The sequence below is a fragment of the Neoarius graeffei genome, chromosome 22 (assembly GCF_027579695.1).
Source record: "Neoarius graeffei isolate fNeoGra1 chromosome 22, fNeoGra1.pri, whole genome shotgun sequence".
NCBI lineage: Eukaryota > Metazoa > Chordata > Actinopteri > Siluriformes > Ariidae > Neoarius > Neoarius graeffei.
Genome location: NC_083590.1, coordinates 17,629,995 through 17,651,185, shown reverse-complemented (window position 1 = coordinate 17,651,185; position 21,191 = coordinate 17,629,995). Strand labels below are relative to the sequence as shown.

At 40.8% G+C, this 21,191-nt stretch overlaps 1 protein-coding gene across 1 annotated transcript; it reads right to left on the bottom strand.

Moving 5' to 3' along the window:
- Nucleotides 1–11,680: 11,680 nt before the first annotated feature.
- Nucleotides 11,681–20,678, bottom strand: LOC132870296 (NLR family CARD domain-containing protein 3-like). Its single transcript, XM_060903929.1, has 5 exons — nucleotides 20,551–20,678; nucleotides 18,434–18,550; nucleotides 17,971–18,087; nucleotides 13,740–13,793; nucleotides 11,681–13,499 (listed from the first exon to the last, which is right to left on the bottom strand). Exons 1-5 carry the CDS (start codon nucleotides 20,676–20,678, stop codon nucleotides 11,732–11,734), a joined length of 2,184 nt encoding a protein of 727 aa, XP_060759912.1. The 3' UTR covers nucleotides 11,681–11,731.
- Between the last annotated feature and the right edge of the window lie 513 nt (nucleotides 20,679–21,191).

Sequence of the window (21,191 nt, the reverse complement as noted above, 5' to 3'; positions counted from 1 at the left end):
ATCTTCATTAGTTAATTTCATCAACAATATACTGTGCAGAAAAACAAACCAAATAAATTATTTATATCCACCTCAGGGCTGGGTGTTCTCTCATCACTGAAACTTGACATTTCACCCAATCCTTGAAAATGTCATGCAACTCAGGGCTCCACATTAACTTTTGACACTTTTTGCCCTGCAGGGTAAATGCCCTCAAAAAATTTTGCCCCTCAAAATTTCCTTTTGCCCAAAAATTTTGATTGGCCCATCATGCATGTGAAGATGAGGAGGACAGGAGGAGGACGGGTTGTTTAAACCTGTCCTCCTCATCTTCACATGCATGATGGGCCAATGTCCATGATGAATGGGGTAAGACAGACTTATCTATGGGATAATTCACTATGTAAATGATCTATATTTACTGCAGAGGGTGTGGTTTACTATTTGAGACACAAAAGCATGTCTTTCCATTCACTGAATGTATTTACCACTAGCTTTTTTATAGACCCCTTGCACATGTAAGGAAGGCTTAATCTTTCTTCAGTATGGTTCATTTTGCGCTGTTTTTGGTTGTTCAAACAGAGAAATAGATAAAAGGCATTACCATCTCCCCACTATCAAGAAAAATGTTAACAAAGAGAAGCAAATGCTTCAAGAACAACGAAGAAATGAGTGGTTAAAGGAGAATACGACGAGAAGCGCTAAACCTGAAAACTCCAGAGAAATTTGTGATTGCATTTAAAATGTATTTTTAAAAAATACATTTTAAATGCAATCACAAATTTCTCTGGAGTTATTTCTCTGGAGTTGTTATTCTCCGTTACACACTGATCAACCTGTGTGACTCAGTTGTGCCTTTGAATAGAGAATAAATGAAGAGGGAACTGAACATTAACCATTTGTTGAAATTACTATTTCAAGAATAATTTTAGTTACTGTATGACTATAGCTATAACTGGAATGTGCCGATTCTGTTAGTGTTAATAATTATTGTACCGTCCACTATTAGATAAAATTAAAATAAAATCTGACAACATTGTTTGAAAGTCGAGAGCAAGATATGTTATTTTACAAATAACACTTCAGATATTGTTTTAACAATAATAAGCATCACTGTATAAATGACAGCGTGCAGACAGCTGTGTAACTACATGTCCTTGGGGTTGCTGAGACATGGAGGGGTGGGGATACCATCCAGCCCACAGTTCAGGTTGGAGTCGTTTGAGAGTAAATGCTTTGGCTTTTGCAACATTCTGTTCCCAAAAGCTGAAGTTGGGAAAAAGTCTTTACACAAAGAAGGTTTTCTTGCTTTGTTTTATTAAACTGTTCTTCCATGTCAGGACTCTTCGGGGAAAAGAAGGTAAATTCCAACATGTAGCTAATGCCAGGCCACAAATCTGCACTGTCACTCCAGTCATTTTGAGGAATTTTGTATGGATCATAACCGCCAAGAAACTAATTTCTGCATACATCTATCCTTCGCTTCGGTCTGACAGATTATACAAGTAATCCAGTAGTAGAGCTTTTTTAGCTGTAGTTTTCTTTGGGCAACAGCAACAGACGGCAAACATTTTTGCTTGGCTTCAGTATTTGAACAAAGTTCGCTTGCCCCGCAGGCACTGGGTAGCGATGGTTGCTAAGGTAAATGTGACATCAGTGCAAGGGATCTATATTAGACTCGGACAACCTTTATTGTTATTCAGTATGCAACAAGTGTACACCGAACAAAATTTCGTTGCAATTAGGCTCAGCACGGAATTAAATATCAAGTGTATTAAATTAAATGTGGACGTCCTAAAGTCAACCCGGGAAAACGTAGAGGGCACCAGCAACCACTCGCAGTGATGAAAAAGCACAAATGTGCACGCGCCTGAAGGGAGCCAAATCAGAACCACAGTTACAAATCGGGAAGAAACAAAAAACAAAACGGCGATCACAGGGGAGGCGAGGATGCTGGGTAATACGTCTTGTTTTTTGTTTTTTGTAATGTACTCGCTCGAAAATCATTTTTGTGCTTAAAGAAGCCGACCATAGGTGTGCCCGAACGGGCCTAACTCGCTAAAATATTTCTGCCCGAATATCTTGGTTGGGCAAATCGGGCATTCGGGCAATGCCTGGTGTTGAGGCTTGAACTCAAAAGAATAGTTAAAAATATTGATGAACGGAACTGAGTAATGTTTTTCTGTTGCACTTGTTTCTACAGTAAAATTTGAGCCACGCTGCCTGTTAAAAGCCTCGAGATCTCAGAAACTAATGCAGATACAAGCCTGGAATTAACCTACTATTAATTGAGAACAGTGACATACAAAAACATATAAAGCAAATCTGAGATAGTCAGATGGGAACATTTTTTAATCTGGCGATTATTAATTTTAATTAATTTCTTAAATAATAATACGTTTGATACATTGCAGTCAGATCAAGTCCCGTTTTGTGCTGCAGCTTCTCACATACGTCCATCTGACCCAAAGACTCTGTGGCAAATCATCAGTGTGCAGTGAAAAGAAACAATCTTCCTCCTCAGGACATTGATGATGAACCTAAAACCTCTGCTTCAGTCTCACTATTAGAGAATGTGTCTTACTGAGGAGCAGGTCATGTGACTCTCAGAGAGATGATCTTACCCCAGTTTCTCCAGTTTACAGTGAGGATTCTCCAGTCCAGCACAGAGACGCTTCACTCCTGAGTCTCCCAGATTATTAAAGGTCAGATCCAGTTCTCTCAGGTGTGAGAGGTTTGATCTCAGAGCTGAACTCAGAGCAGCACAGCCTTCATCTGAGACACCACAACCATGCAACCTGCAGAGACACAATGACACACACTTCATCAACAGATTTTCATCTTGGTGTAATAGTGGTTGTGAAGATGATGTCTCTCATGTTGGACTGTCTCTATTCTCTTCACCAATCACAAGCTATTATTAATAATGACTCAAACATTCCCACTGTTACTGACATTAAGTTTACTCGAGGTGCAAATGATTCAGCAAAAAGTCAATAATTTAAAGGTTTAATGATCACATATTGGCGGCACGGTGGTGTAGTGGTTAGCGCTGTCGCCTCACAGCAAGAAGGTCCTGGGTTCGAGCCCCGGGGCCGGCGAGGGCCTTTCTGTGTGGAGTTTGCATGTTCTCCCCGTGTCCGCGTGGGTTTCCCCCAAAGACATGCAGGTTAGGTTAACTGGTGACTCTAAATTGACCGTAGGTGTGAATGTGAGTGTGAATGGTTGTCTGTGTCTATGTGTCAGCCCTGTGATGACCTGGCGACTTGTCCAGGGTGTACCCCGCCTTTCGCCCATAGTCAGCTGGGATAGGCTCCAGCTTGCCTGCGACCCTGTAGAAGGATAAAGCGGCTAGAGATGATGATGAGATGAATGAGATATTTTAATTATTTCTTTCAAGTAAAAGTGACTGAGGAGAAATGATCACTTCATGACTAAGATATTTGTTCTGCATGTTTTACTTTTACAGAAAATTTTAATTGATAAACAACACTGTATACAACTATTAACTGCTGCTTTAGTGAGTTATTGTGACTCTCAGAGAGATGATCTTACACCAGTTTCTTCAGTTTACAGTGAGGATTCTCCAGTACAGCACAGAGACGCTTCACTCCTGAGTCTTCTAGTTTATTCCCAGTCAGACCCATTGTCTTCCCAGTCAGATGCAGTTCTCTCAGACTGGAGGTTTCTGAGTTGAGCACTGAGACCAGAGCTTCAGTGCTTCTCCCTTTAATTGCATCATATTTGATACTGAAGGAAATAAAATAATATATAATAAACTCACACAAATGATCAAACAGGTCCTCAAATCTTTCACTGCACCATTTCATTTTCATAAATGACAAAAATACAAACTCCGAGTCGACAATACACTGAAATGCTGTAACAGTAATTCACACTTCGAGCTGTTCGGATTTGAGTTTTCTGCTGCGCACGTCATCACTGACACATGGGATAAACACGCAACATCAAATCTGATCACCAAATCGGGAAATAAGAGTCTGATCTCAAATATTTATAAGAGGAGAAAGGAAAAGAGTTTCAAAAGTCAGGTTTAGATGAAGCAGGCAGAGTTCAAGGCAGAGTCATATTTATCTGAACAGATCAGACATTTGATTTGTTCTCTAATTAGTGAGCGACTGAAATGATCACAGCCCAGTGCTGAAGGAGTTTAATGGAGCTACTCATGATGAGCTCGTTGGCAAATAGTGTGGTTTTGTGTGTGTGTGTGTGTGTGTGTGTGTGTGTGTGTGTTCCCATGTGCTCCTTATTTGTTCCTGGTGCCAGTGATTTACAGACTGGACATGTTCTTCTCCTTACACTCTGTGCGTTGTCTCTCCCTGTCTACGTAAGTAAGTAAGTAAGTAAGTAAATAAGTAAAAAAGCGCTACAGCATGGAGAAGAACAGAAGCTGTGAGAAGGTCAAAGGAACAAAAAAGTTTAAATTTATGAAAATATCAGGATATTAGAAAAACAACAACAAAACAAAAATGGGGTGCACCTCTGTACAAAAAGAACAGTAAAACTGGGATTGGCAACTATAGACCAGTCTCCATCCTCTCTGTGGTGTCAAAGGTTCTGGAGATAGACAGTTATATGTTATATGACCAGTTATATGACCAGTTATATGACCATCTCCAACAAAAGAGTTTGTTATGAATATCTCATCTCATTATCTCTAGCCGCTTTATCCTGTTCTACAGGGTCGCAGGCAAGCTGGAGCCTATCCCAGCTGACTACGGGCGAAAGGCGGGGTACACCCTGGACAAGTCGCCAGGTCATCACAGGGCCGACACATAGACACAGACAACCATTCACACTCACATTCACACCTACGGTCAATTTAGAGTCACCAGTTAACCTAACCTGCATGCCTTTGGACTGTGGGGGAAACCGGAGCACCCGGCGGAAACCCATGCGGACACGGGGAGAACATGCAAACTCCACACAGAAAGGCCCTCGCCGGCCACGGGGCTCGAACCCAGACCTTCTTGCTGTGAGGCAACAGCGCTAGCCACTACACCACCATGCCACCCTGTTATGAATATCAATCTGGTTTTCGACCATCTTTCTCTTCTGATACCCGTCTCATCCACTTTACCGATTATATTCGGAAGCAGATGGACTCAGGAAATTACACTGGAATGGTGTTATTGGATTTGCAAAAGGCCTTCGACATTATCGATCATGAGATCTTACTGATGAAACTGCAAGCTATTGGTCTGAATGGTGCATCTATTAAGTCGTTTCAGTCATATTTGACAGGCCGGTCTCAGATAGTTAATGGTGTTCATTTTACTCCTAGACATATTGTCTGTGGGGTTCCGCAGAGTTCAAATCTGGGGCCCCTGCTTTTCTTGATCTATGTTAATGACATGCAGAGAGCGGTGTCTTGTAAGCTTTGGTTGTATGCTGACGATTCAGCTTTATTGGTTTCAGGCAGATCAGTGGAGTACATTGAAAATCACTTAGTGGGAATTTGGAAAAGATTAATCAGTGGTTGGTTCTCAATAAACTTTCACTGCATCTTGGCAAAACTGGATCGATTTTGTTTGGCACCAAGAGAAAAATTTGTAAAAAGGTCTCAACTAAACATTTCATGTAACGGAGCTGAAATAGACTCCGTCAACTACTTGGGGTGTGCCGTGGACCAAACTCTTAATGGAGAAATTACAGGCAAGAAAATTGTACAGCTTGCAAATTCTCATCTAAAATTCCTCTACAGACAAGCACACTTTCCAGTCCCCCCAGGATTCCGCGGGCCTTTTTTGTGATTGTTGTGGGCTAAAATGTCTGACGTTGTGGGGGGTTTTCCAAAAAATTGCGATGAAAGTTGCGGTGTTTTTTAGGGTTTTGTTGCGATTACATTGCGGGAGGAAGTGAAAGTTGCAAGAAATTGTTGCGATTTTCTCTTTTTGTGATTACAATTGAGTGATATGTTAAATATTAAGTTATTACTAAAAAACTATTGATTAAAAAAAACAAAGACACTGAGAAATGGTCCTATAAACAACTTTACCACTATAAAATATTACCAGGACTGCAAAAATGCTGAAAAATAGGCTTTACTTATCCAAATGCACCTGTTGGTTCAAAAGTTAAAGTGCATAGAACCTCACAGCACAACATGAAGTTACCTTAAAATATAATATAAATGCCTCAGCTTTCATGTAAGAAAAAACACTATTAATACTAGTACTGTGTGCAGGCAGTCTCTCTTGAAGACTAAATTAAACAATAATTATAAATTAATAAAATAAATGGCTCAGGCTTCATAGAAGAAAAAAAAAACAATTTGAACAGAATCTCACAGTATGATGCTGAAGCTGCCTAAACAATGGAAAATAAAATACCATTTTGGCAAAAATGTTGGCATCCATAAATTTCTTGTATTAAGTAAAAAAAATAAAGTGCGCACAGTCCTTCACTGTAAACATAACACACTTTCAGTAACAGAATTTAAGCCTACATAAACACTGACTCGCACATCATAGGCGGAAGGTAGTTTGTCGACGTCACCTCAAAACGACGGCAATGATTGGTCAAATTTGCGGGAAAGTTACGGTGATTGGATATAATTGCAACACCGCCCTGAATTCGCGGGGATTGGTTGAATTTGCATTGAAGTTGCAAATCGCAACATCGCAAATTCCTGGAGGGTCTGATTTTCTCATTCAAAGTGCACGGCACACTTTAGCTTCAGCTTTAGTGCAGCGTCACTTTGACTATGTCTCCTGCTCCTGGTTTATTTGGCTTGACCAGGAAATCAAAACACAGCCTTCAGATTTCTCAAAATAAGCTGATACCCTTCATCCTTGGCTTGGATCCATGAGCACACCTCTCTGTATCTGACTTTAGAAAGGTTGGGCGGTTACCTGTTGAGCAAAGGGTATGGTATTCTGGTGTAACTCATCTGTTTAAAGTCCTGCAGGTCTTTCAATTACATGAAACCTGCGACAGAGAACGTCGTAGGCGTCCAAATTAAAAAGACACCCAAATTAAGGTCAAGCACCCAAAATGTGCTACCCAAAGTAAAAAAATGAAATGTTGATTAAATAAACTTGGCTGCATAAAACCCAATGTCTTGACTTTCTTCTTTAAAAACACCGAAATTAGTGAGAATTATCATGTACTTCTCGTAATTGACATGAAATCCACACCATTCCCATGTTGTTCCGCGTTCGTCGAACTAGCTGTAAGCCTCGCGCAGAGCATGAATTCTCCATCAACGGCGATTAGCACGCCATGATTTTGTGGAAAAGCGAGACTCACGTACCAATGACCAGAGTGGGATTTCCACATTAGGTACATCAAAGACTGAATAAAAGAGCTATTCAGGACACAACTGTGTATTTACGACACAGCTTGCATCTTAAATACACACAGTTGTGTAAGTGTGGGTGGAATCAGTGACTTGGCGCTTGGTCCTCTTGTTGATGATAGCCTTAGACACTGGCCTTTCATTTAAACTAAGTTCTTTTACGTGACTACAGACTGTGAATTGCACGGCCAATTCTTGTGATGTGACTGAAAAACCTTTTGTGTCGCAGGTCTGCTACAGGTTCGTCTCTTTGATGGCAACAGTGCAGAACTTGCTTTTTCATTCCCAGGCTCCTCTCCTCCAGGCTCTCCTCAGGCCCCAACACACCTTTTAAATACTAACTGTATTCTAATTATTTTTGTCATGTACATCAAGAGGGATTAATGCTGTAGACATTTTGCAATAAAGGTAAAAACAACATTCATAGATTTCTTTATTTATTTGTAAAAGCAGCAGCAGGTTTAAACACAGAGCGCTGGGAAAACAGCACTTTGCGTGTGCAGAAAAGCCCAAATTACCCTGTATCATGACGGAAAAAGCCCAGATTCAGAAATACAGGGTGTAGCCCAAATTATGTAATTGAAAGGCCTGTCCTGAATGACCCTTCACCTTCATACTTGCAGCATGACATAACCAGAGCGACAGATATCCAAACTCCTTACACTAGGTTTAGTTGATACTCTCTGGCAATACCCAAGTCTGGCAGTCATGGTCAAAAAACTTGTGTGTTCAATGCCATTAAGTCGTGGAATGATCAGCCAACCAGCATCCGGTCAATCCAGTCTCTCTCGAGTTTTAAGCACAAAGTAAAGAGGTGTTTATTTAACTGCCTTATAACAGCGCAGAGTGGGCGGTTTTAAATTATTCTGGTCAGTTTAATTTAACAGGTCTGCGGTTAGCCTTTTGCATGTTCTGCGATAAGTTTCTTGATGTGATCCTTTTGTGGTCCTCAACTACACGGTGCTACTCTTGGGTGCATTATAATACTCTTGTATCTTGCCTTTTATATCCATGTTTAGCTGGAAATTTATGGGCTTTGTGCCATTAAAGTTTTTTTTTATTCTACTTGGTGCCATTTGTACAAATTTAGTATTGATAACACACTTAAATCCAGGAGTAAAACAATCAACATAGCGCCATCCTGAACCTTTTCCCAGGACCACAATGGAAATAAGTGTTTTACACTTTGTGCACTCGGTTTAGTTTCATGTATTTAATTCAATTGTACATTAGTATACTTGCATGTAATCTTTACCTTAATCTATCCATCTATAAAATAAAAAAAATAACACGTAATAAATTTACATTATTTCTGTTTTCTCCACTTGAATAAAATCTTTCATCAGTTCAGAATAACAGGAAAGGGTTTTTTTTTTGGGAATTTTGTATTGCTACAAACTGCAGATGGTTTTATAGGCCCAGTGTCTGCGTAATTACATTTCAGCTACAACACAAATTTAATGTGGAGAGATGTGAAGGAAAAGATTTTCCACAACGACACTCAGTGAAGGTTTTACACAGGAGGAAAGAAAAACCCCACACCTCAATGTTTATTGGACACTGGAGCCTGCAATAGTGGTGTAATTTGCAGGGCTTTCCCCAAAGCACGGATACGTGGCGCTCCACTGCGCTGTGTGACGTCAGCACTGCGCTGTCACTTGCACACACAAAAAATCAACACTATAAACTGAACAATGCAGAGTCCTTTCTGCACCTAAATATCTCCTATTCCCCTCTGAGAATGAGTAATAACTCATCTCATCTCATTATCTCTAGCCGCTTTATCCTTCTACAGGGTCGCAGGCAAGCTGGAGCCTATTCCAGCTGACAACGGGCGAAAGGCGGGGTACACCCTGGACAAGTCGCCAGGTCATCACAGGGCTGACACATAGACACAGACAACCATTCACACTCACGGTCAATTTAGAGTCACCAGTTAACCTAACCTGCATGTCTTTGGACTGTGGGGGAAACCGGAGCACCCGGAGGAAACCCACGCGGACACGGGGAGAACATGCAAACTCCACACAGAAAGGCCCTCGCCGGCCCCGGGGCTCGAACCCAGGACCTTCTTGCTGTGAGGCGACAGCGCTAACCACTACACCACCGTGCCGCCCTGAGTAATAACTATAGAAATAAAAAGATATTGTAATATATAAGCCGAGACTATCCTGGTACTCAACCCAGAAATGAAAGCGTTTCACTGCGTGCCCTGACTGCCATTCACAACCATACATAAAACCACGTTCTAGGTGCTGGTTGTTAGCTGCCACTGTCGCGTGATTAGACCTCGACTCCTTATATTGTTTAATATTATGCATTTTTTGTTGTGCAATAAAATTAAATATTTCTCCGAATTGACTGTTTCCAGTGTTTTCATCTCATCTCATTATCTCTAGCCGCTTTATCCTTCTACAGGGTCGCAGGCAAGCTGGAGCCTATCCCAGCTGACTACGGGCGAAAGGCGGGGTACACCCTGGACAAGTCGCCAGGTCATCACAGGGCTGACACATAGACACAGACAACCATTCACACTCACATTCACACCTTCGGTCATTTTAGAGTCACCAGTTAACCTAACCTGCATGTCTTTGGACTGTGGGGGAAACCGGAGCACCCGGAGGAAACCCACGCAGACACGGGGAGAACATGCAAACTCCACACAGAAAGGCCCTCGCCGGCCCCGGGGCTCGAACCCAGGACCTTCTTGCTGTGAGGCGACAGCGCTAACCACTACACCACCGTGCCGCCCTGAGTAACAACTATAGAAATAAAAAGATATTGTAATATATAAGCCGAGACTATCCTGGTACTCAACCCAGAAATGAAAGCGTTTCACTGCGTGCCCTGACTGCCATTCACAACCATACATAAAACCACGTTCGAGGTGCTGGTTGTTAGCTGCCACTGTCGCATGATTAGACCTCGACTCCCTATATTGTTTAATATTATGCATTTTTTGTTGTGCAATAAAATTAAATATTTCTCCGAATTGACTGTTTCCAGTGTTTTCATTTCAAATCTAATTTGGCCCTTTAAATTTGGCCCCTTGCTATTTGACAAGGTAAAAAACAGCAAATTTAATAAATGTTGAAATGTTGAATTGTGCCTAAATCAGCCTGAGATGGTCCCAACGCACCATTTGAAATCTCTAATTTCAAAATTTCCCGGGGGAGCATGCCCCCCGACCCCCCTTACGGGCTGGGCTCCACATCAGTAGCATCGCTCTGATATTTCTTCTGGAGAAATCCCTGATTTATAAATACTGCAAATAAACTATCCGCAGAAAGTTGTGTTTGATTATTTGCATTCATTTTTGGAAATGTGTTGTTTGTAAGTCTAGTTAGCTGTCTGCCGTTTCCATCTTTAATTTCAAGTCTGCAGTTAAATTTTGTCTTTTTAATCAACTCGTACACCAGGAAAATAACACTCATTTATTTTTAGTTTTATTCTTTGTAGAATTTTTTTTATAGTAATGTATCCATGATAGTTATCTGATTCCTAGGACCACACTGGAAATAAGTGTTTTCACTTTCGTGTGTTACCCTGGTTCTTTATGTCTTTCATATATGTTTTTCATTATTTACAGAATAAATCAAATTAAATCTGAACTGAGAAATCTGACCAAGACGCTCAGGCAGAAATATTTTAGCGAGTTAGGCCCGTTCGGGCACAGCTATGGTCGGCTTCTTTAAGCACAAAAATGATTTTCGAGCGAGTATGTTACAAAAAACAAGATGTATTAACCAGCATCCGCGCCTCCCCTGTGATCGCCGTTTTGTTTTTTCTTCCCGATGTGTAACGGTGATTCTGATTGGCTCGCTTCACGCGCATTTGTGCTCCTCATCACTATGAGTGATCGCTGGCGCCCTCTACAGTTTCCCGGGTTAACTTCAGGAGACACACACACTGTAAAAAGGCGAGTGGTAAGTACATTTCAGTGACTGTAAAGACATGCTTTTGTGTCTGAAATAATAAACCACACCCTCTACAGTAAATATATCATTTACATAGTGAATTATCCCAGAGATAAATATCTCTTATACTGATTTATGTTTCAGGTTTTCAGGGCTCGTCTCGTCCTTCTGTTGCAGAAATGTTTTTAAAAGTAAATGTTTTTTTTAAAAAACAACATGTACTTGTGTGTAAATAACTCAGTTATACCCCGAGAAAACATACCAGTATTGCCTTGAACCGTGTACTTGAAAACTTGCCGAAATTCCGCAAAAGTTGAGGGCAAAAGGAAATTTTTTGTGTCAAAAGTTAACGTTGAGGCCGGCTTGTATTGCAGTAGCATTTGACCAGGAGGATCTTTACTTTCACTCGAGTAATGGAGCTGTGGATTTTGTCCCAAAGTGCAGATTTGTCAAAGTGCTTTCAGTTTCTCTCTTTCTAACAGTGGAACAGTAGAACAGTTCTATTCAGCTTTACTTACATTGCTTTTCTGGATGCTGCAATCACAGGTATCATCCTCACAAGAACCCAGTCTGGTATCTTCTCTGTACTGGTATATTTACTCAGGTCAAACTCCTCCAGCTCCTGTGCTGAAGTCAGTAACACAAATGCCAGAGCAGACCACTGTGAAGCAGAGAGTTTACTTTGTTTTCCAGATTTCAGGTAGTGTTGGATTTCCTCCACTAGAGAATCGTCACCCAGTTCATTCAGACAGTGGAACAGATTGATGGATTTTTCTGCAGGAAGAGCTCCACTAATCTTCTTCTTAATGTACTGAACTGTTTCTTCTTTGTTCTGGGAGCTACTTCCTGTCTGTGTTACTAAGGCATGTAAGAGTTTCTGATTGGACTCCAGTGAGAGACCCAGAAGAAAGCGGAGGAACAGATCCAGATGTCCAGTCTGACTTTCTGAAGTCCGATTTATAGCACTCTTCTGTACATCTGAAATTGTCTTGGATCGACTCGGAACAAGAACATTTCTCTTTTCCTTCATGAAGGTCAGATGCACATACAGAGCTGCCAGATGCTCCTGAATGCTCAGATGAACAAAGCAGTACACTTTACTCTGGTGAAGCCCAACCTCTTCTCTGAAGATCTGCGTACACACACCTGAGTACACTGCTGCTTCTGTCACATCAATGCCACAATCTCTCAGGTCTTCCTCATAGAAGATCAGGTTGCCTTTTTTCAGCTGCTGAAAAGCCAGTTTTCCCAGTTTGAGAAGCATTTCTTCATCACTCTCCTGCTTCTTTGAGTACTTTCCTCTGATGATGTTTGTCTGAATGATGAGGAAGTGTGTGTACATTTGAGTCAGAGTCTTGGGGATCTCTCCACTCTCTGCTTCACCCAACATTCTCTCGAGAACAGCGGCTGAAATCCAGCAGAAGACTGGGATGTGGCACATGATGTAGAGGCTTCTTAATGACTTCAGGTGTGTGATGATGTTCTCGGCCAGGCTCTGATCACTGACCCTCTTCCTGAAGTACTCCTCCTTCTGGGGGTCATTGAACCCTCGTACCTCTGTGACTCGATGGACGTACTCAGAGGGGATTTGATCAGCTGCTGCTGGTCGGGAGGTGACCCAGATGAGAGCAGAGGGAAGCAGGTTCCCTTTGATCAGGTTTATCAGCAGCACATGCATTGATGCTGATTCAGTTACATCACACACTCTCACTGTGTTCTGGAAATCCAGAGGGAAACGAAACTCATCCAATCCATCAAAAATGAACAGAACCTTTTCCAACCTGGACATTTCTGTTTCTTTGGTTTCCTTAAAACAGACATGAAGGAGCTCCATCAGACTCAGTTTTTGGTCCTTCATCAGATTCAGCTCTCTGAAAGGAAGTGGAAATATGAGGTGGACGTCCTGATTTGCTTTCCCTTCAGCCCAGTCCACAATGAACTTCTGCACAGAGACTGTTTTTCCGATACCAGCCACTCCCTTCGTCACTACAGTTCTGATGGGTTCATCTTCTTCAGATAAGTGCTTAAAGATGTCGTTACATTTGATTGGTGTTTCCTCTGTTGTTTTTCTCCTGGATGCTGCCTCGATCTGTCTCACCTCATGTTCTTTATTGACGTCTCCACTGTCTCCCTCTGTGATGTAGAGCTCTGTGTAGATCTCATTCAGGAGCACTCGGTTTTCCTGCTTTATTATCACTCCATTTAAACACTGAAACTTCTTCATCAGATTTAATCTGAACTTTTTCTGGACTTCATTTCCAGCAGCAGATTCTGGGGCGTGTCTGTGTGACAGGGTGAAGTAGGAAGACATGGTGAGACATGGGCTCCAATTATTACAGTTTAAGATCACATTGTTTCTGACTGGTTTCCACAGAGAGTTCTTTATGATGTTCTCACTGTGCATTTTCTTTTATTCCCCTGTATGTTTTCTATAATCTAATCAGTCTCTATGAAATAACAGCAGAGAGGTTTATAATACCAGTGCGTCAGTGTCACAGTCATGGTGTTGGGTTTGATCTTACCCTGTATCTGTGATGAAGATCTTTTCTCTTCTGCCTCCTGCCGTCTGTAAAACACTGGGAACAAAAATTGTTGCTGTTAAAGACAATAACTTTCATCACTTTAATCCTACAATCTAAACTTTAGCTGTAATTTTACTACAATAATTCTTTGAGTGCATTAACATTTAGAGAGCACAGTGCTGAATACAACACGACAAAAATATTGTGGAACTGGAGAAAAAAAAAAAATATATATATATATATATATATATATATATATATATATATATATATATATATATATATATATATATATATATATCTCTGCCCTGGTTCTAATTTGAGTTTTTCTAGATTTTCCTTCCTATATGGTCATTAGGGATGGAACAGAATATCACTCCATCATGCAGAATGAACAGATAATGTGTTTTAAATGGATACAAAATCAGGTGTGTATTTTTCAGAAAGCCGGCCAGAAATGTTCAGGAGGTATAAAACCTGTAACTGGATCCAGAATTATACTCCACCCTGGATGATCCACCAGTCCATCGTTTTAGGGGCAATTTAGTGATCAGTCGACCTACTGACATGTTTTTGGGAGGTGGGAGTTCAGGTTGAGGAAAAAGCTGATTTTCATTATTATTAATAAATACTGTAATGTCAGTGATGTGATTTATGGTAAATAGTCATTGTGTTCATATAAAGGGTCTCCATTTTCTATTATATTTTACAGAAACACTCAGACACATCGCTTTTCATGGAGACACGGCCAAGTAACAGTGATCTCAATGGGGCCGGGATTTTAATACAAAACAATGTTGTTGCCTTGCACTTATTATTAAATTTTAGAATCAGTGTTGAATACTTGTGTTTGTTTTCTTAAATTGTCTTGCGTAATTTTTATTTCCCATTAGAACATGTCAGTTTATTGTTATTATTATTAGTAGTAGAGCAGCGGCTACAATTATCGACACCTTAACAATCTTCTGGCCATTGCAAAAGTAGAAAAGACTTTCAATACGCAAGTTGTGCATGAATCGGTGTTGTAATCGAGTCACTAAACCTCGAGTCTGAGTCCAGTCTCGAGTCCCCAGTGCTCAAGTCCAAGTCTCATCTCATCTCATTATCTCTAGCCGCTTTATCCTTCTACAGGGTCGCAGGCAAGCTGGAGCCTATCCCAGCTGACTACGGGCGAAAGGCGGGGTACACCCTGGACAAGTCGCCAGGTCATCACAGGGCTGACACATAGACACAGACAACCATTCACACTCACATTCACACCTACGGTCAATTTAGAGTCACCAATTAACCTAACCTGCATGTCTTTGGACTGTGGGGGAAACCGGAGCACCCGGAGGAAACCCACGCGGACACGGGGAGAACATGCAAACTCCACACAGAAAGGCCCTTGCCGGCCCCGGGGCTCGAACCCAGGACCTTCTTGCTGTGAGGCGACAGCGCTAACCACTACACCACCGTGCCGCCCCCAAGTCCAAGTCATTAAAGAAAATTTAGAGTCCAAGTTGAGTCCACTATTGATCCGAGCCGAGTCCAACACTCCAACTGTACCAAGACGGTGGCTGTTTAGCGCCATTAACGTTAATTCGTTCCTGAACATGCCGTATGAACAGGTGAATGTGCATTCTCTGTCATGGCGTGTGAAGTATTCTGTCAGAGATGGTTGGGAGATGGATGTAAGTGCAGAAGGTGTGTTTATTAATACAAGTGAAGACGGGTAAACAGTCCGGGGTGGATTTCCCGAAAGCCTCTTAAAGCCAAAGGTGTCTTTAATTACCGCCTAAGATCCATCATCAAGCTAACGTGGTTTTCCTGAACAACATCAGAGCCAAAGTAGTTCTTTAGTTTGCTCAGAGTTTACGAGAGACCCGGACCACTCGTTCAAAACAAAGAGCGACTCGCTCACAGCCAAATAAACAGAATACACATGCACCTCTGAGGGACTCTCACAGTCAACGGGGGAAACCGGTGTTGAATCTGCTGCCGGTGTTCAATTATTTTTCTTGTACACTGCATGTACATTGAGTTAACTATTAAATAAATATATGAAAAACATTCTGAATATATTTCAATATGGTCTGGAATCACACATGGATATCGTAATGTCACACTGATACTGGCACATTTTAATCAGATTTAACTCCGTAAGGCGAGTGATTATCTAATTTAGTGTCACAAATGAGAAATTTCTGCACCTCTAACATTGTGTGTGTGTGAGAGAGAGTGAAAGAGCTTTTGATCTCTGTGTACCTAAAGAGGTTGAATTAATATATATATATATATATATATATATATATATATATATGTATGTGTCATCTCATCTCATCTCATTATCTCTAGCCGCTTTATCCTTCTACAGGGTCGCAGGTAAGCTGGAGCCTATCCCAGCTGACTACGGGTGAAAGGCGGGGTACACCCTGGACAAGTCGCCAGGTCATCACAGGGCTGACACATAGACACAGACAACCATTCACACTCACATTCACACCTACGGTCAATTTAGAGTCACCAGTTAACCTAACCTGCATGTCTTTGGACTGTGGGGGAAACCGGAGCACCTGGAGGAAACCCACGCGGACACGGGGAGAACATGCAAACTCCGCACAGAAAGGCCCTCGCCGGCCCTGGGGCTCGAACCCAGGACCTTCTTGCTGTGAGGCGACAGCGCTAACCACTACACCACCATGCCGCCCGTGTATGTGTCATATATATATATATATATATATATATATGAGACACATACACAAAAAATATACACAATACTTCGCAAAGTAAGCATGTTTTCACAGTTATATCAGTGTGCTGATTGCACCTTAATCATGTGCAGGTACGAGTCGTTTGTGGCGCATGCAAGAGTCTATCTGATGCACATGGCAAGGCGTGCAGGTGTGACACACTTGCACAAAATTAGTATAAAAATTAATGTAGATATAAATATCTTGTGCCAAATTATTATGGCATGTTACAAAAAAATTAAGAAAATCCATCCAAGTCCTCGTTTACAATTTACGAGTCCAAATGCAGTTAATGCACGAGTCTGAGTCATCAGCGCTCAAGTCGAGTCACGAGTCCTTAAAATTAAGGTACAAGTCGGACTCGAGTACTACAAGCCTGGCATGAAGAATTACTCCAACATCCACTGGAAAAAAATGAGTTGATTCCTGATTACTTAGTGCATTAGTCATGTGACACCATTCCACAATTATCAACACCTTTGTCCACAGTTATCGACACCGTTCCACAATGATCGACATCCAGATGATTTTGCGCACACACATAAAAATGATTTCTATTTGATTTCTAAATTATTTCTTTCAAACAATGCTCTAATTTGTTGCAGTTAGATTCAGATTGGTGAACCTTCAGTATTTTCAAACAAGCGATTTTTTTAGTGATATTTAAAATTTACATATAAAAGATATAAAATGTCTACTAATATTGTAAAGATCTACCACATATTACAACAAATTGTAAAAAAAAAATCTGAATGGAAGAGGAAAGTTTTTTTATATGCTAGGAATTTAAGTCTGGTCTAATTCTATGTACTGCAATAGGATTCCAAATACTCTATAGCATTCCATTCTGTTCTCAATCAGAAAAATAAATAAATAAATAAAAATCACAGCACTTTTTTTTTTAAGTACTTCATCGACTTCAACAATGTTACACAAAGATCGATCAGTAAAAACATGTCCATGATCTTTGCACCATGATAACGTCTGGGTTTTCCTGAAATTACTCATCGTGCTTTAAAAAAAAAATCCATCTCAAGTAACGAGCAGTGTCATCAGACGACAAGCTCAAACGGCGAGGGAAGGTCATCTGGTTGATTAATTAACCAATAATAACTGATGTAACCGATTCTCACCTTTGAAAATTTGTCTTTTATTGGTAAATCTGAAAAGGAAGTTACAGACTGTCGATAATTGTATCCGCCGCTCTCGTAGTAATCATTAGATTTGTTTTTTTGCTTCTATTAGCATTTCCTGCTTTAGTATTGAAGACACGACCTTTATTAAAACATTTTGACCTTCATAAATATTTACACTCTTTACTCTGAAGCATTTACTGAAAGAACTGTCGTGTCACTAAAGACTAAGAAACTACTGTCTAATATAAACTGTGTAGTAGAAACGATAGTTTCTTTCGTATATATTAATTAAAAATAGCTGCTAATGACAGTGTAGCACAGCCTTTAACTGGAACTTTCACTATGAGAATTATGGGATGTTACCTGAGGACAGATGAGGGGTTTCCAGTGTTAAATCGCAAAGGATGACGCATAGACCGATCACTCTTCATGGAGACACAGCTGGGTTCTGGTGGGTCTGATCTCTTCATCTGGAGTTCACTGTACAACATTACAGACAGTCCTTTATATACATCATTTACACTGGTTATTATTAATTATTACTGGCTGTTTTAATTATCTTGTTAGCAATTACTCTTAGTGTCACATCCAGATGCACTTTCTGCCTTATCCTGTATGTGACACTGTGAAACACTGAACTGTGCAGTTATTGATATTAATTACTCTAAAATGTTTAGTGAAAGTACTGTAGCAGCATTAGGACCTAATTAAAGTATCACACACTGATAAATATCAAAATGCTGATGATGATCTGGGCTGGATAAAGGAATGTATGACAATGGCTTTCACTCTGCAGTGACTAAGTATGAGAATTATGGGATGTTACCTGGGTAAAGATGAAGAGATTCTATTTTTAAATCGCAAAGGAAGACGCATAGACCCATCACTCTTCATGGAGACACAGCTGGGTTCTGGTGGGTCTGATCTCTTCATCTGGAGTTTACTGTACAACATTATAGAGGAGGCATGAGACAGAATTTCATTTTCTAAAATATCACAATACAAAACAATGGGAGAGATTAATTTGCTGCTCATATCTCATCTCATTATCTCTAGCCGCTTTATCCTTCTACAGGGTCGCAGGCAAGCTGGAGCCTATCCCAGCTGACTACAGGCGAGAGGCGGGGTACACCCTGGACAAGTCGCCAGGTCATCACAGGGCTGACACATAGACACAGACAACCATTCACACTGCTGCTCATATCATGTACTGCAATATTTCTGTTTAATATCCTTTATGAGCTCTACCTCTTCGTACACACTAGGTGGCAGCACCAGCGGTCGTAGCCCACAGAGCACAGAGTTATAGAGTGGAAACCTAACTGCCTCAAAGCACGCTGACTGAACAGTCCAGAAAGTGAAGGTAATCAGAAGGAAGTGTTATGGCACATGGGGTCAAACTCCAGGCCCACAGCCTTGTTTCATTCAGCCCGCATGAATTTGGAAACAATAAAACTGAAACAGCCTGTAGAACACGACTGCTTAAAGTGCACATCACGGGTAAATTCAGGAGCAAGATCAATGTAATTCTCCTATTTTTTATTAAACTTTGGTCAAATATCTGTCACATTCTGCATTTTGTGCAATTTTTTTACCTTGCGCAATACCAGAAAAATTCAGTTGAAATCAAGCCATTTGAGGTGAATTGGTCCACCTCTGAAAAAACTTGGCATTTGGATTTCCCGGCAAACATTGATTTTCGTGACGTCGCGTGCGGGACGCCTCTCTCTGAATCCTATGTCAGCACTGGTTTGTTGATGAGAAAACGACCTGGTGGTTTTCTGCAAATTTCTTCAACGTTATCGCGTAATTATTAAAATGGTTAACAGATGTATCGTAGGAGGGTGTAGCAACACCAATCATGATGGGATTAGTACTCATCGTTTCCCAAAAGACCGGACAATGAGAAAGAAATGGGAGCGCTTGGTCTACACAGGCTGTGCACTAAAACCACGCAAAGCTCGCGCAGCCTGCTGGCGCTTCCGCAGGTGACGTCACGAATCTGGCTCCAGACTCCATTGGGATTTTTCCAGACGCGTTTTGTTATTTTATTTTTTTCTGCTGTAGACAGATGGCCTTGTGCAAAATTACCCTTCTGGATGAGTGTGTAAAGGGACATACTTTCATATTAAAAAAAAAACACGAAATTGGTCCAGAACATGCACTTTAACATTTTCACACTACCCAGAATTCACAGCAGATCTGTAGTGGAGCCATCTGAAGGTAGTTACAGTAAACCGCTGTATATACATATGTGCACTCGAGTTTCTATCACGGCTGGATTGACCACGGTCTGAAATGCAGGTTAAAATAAATGCCTGGATTTGACACAGGATCTGAGTTTAACACACCGACTGTATTGATATCGCAGTGGTTTGATTTGCTGCCTTTACAAAATCAAAATAAAATATTTTGTGTCAACACCGTCTCATCAGTCTGGTCCTGTGAAGCCTGTATTGGGATGTGATTCGTATCATGGCTTTAGTGTACTCTCATATACAACTGCATTTTTAATTTTATAAGAACATCATTTTACTAACAATGAACAGAATCTGGCATTTTTTCAAGTGGTGCCTGATAATGTTAAATTAATTGTATAAATTTTAGTTAAGTTATTCGTTATTCTTCTCATATATATATATATATATATATATATATATATATATATATATATATATATATATATATATATATATATATGTGGCTTGTAGTGCTTGAGTCTGGCTTGTGTCCCAATTTTAAGTACTCGTGACTCACTCTTTACTCTGAAGCATTTACTGAAAGAACTGTTGTGTCACTAAAGACCAAGAAACTTCTGTATAATATAAACTGTGTAGTAGAACGATAGTTGTTATTGTATATATTAATTAAAAATTAGTTGCTAATGACAGTGTAGCACAGCCTTTAACTGGAACTTTCACTATGAGAATTATGGGATGTTACCTGGGGACAGATGAGGGGTTTCCAGTGTTAAACTGCAAAGGAAGACGCATAGACCGATCACTCTTCAGGGAGACACAGCTGGGTTCTGGTGAGTCTGGTCTCTTTCTCTTGAGTTTACTGTACAACATTATAGAGGAGGCATGAGACAGAATTTCATTTTCTAAAATATCACAATACAAAATACTGGGAGAGACGAATCTGCTGCTCATATCATGTACTGCATTATTTCTGTTTAATATCCTTCATGAGCTCTACCTCTTCTTACACACTAGGTGGCAGCACCAGAGGTCGCAGCCCACAGAGCACAGAGTTATAGAGTGGAAACCTGTCTCAAAGCATGTTGACTTAAAGTGTACCTGTTGTGAATTATAATCACTAGCCATTTCAAAAGATCTGTATGATACCAGTGGTTCCGTCATGTAACGCTCGTCATCAGCTCTTGTCAAGTACACGCGAGTTTGAAGTCACTGCTCCGTCAGTCAGGCATGGTCAGTAACATGTTGCCTCCTTCATGGGCTGTTCCAGCACCAGTAGTGACACATAGTTGTTGGTTTGTCCAATTGTCTGGGCTGCAGTGGACTGGTCACTGACCCCGTGTTGCAAACACCAGTCTAAGATAACACATTATCAACCGATCTGCT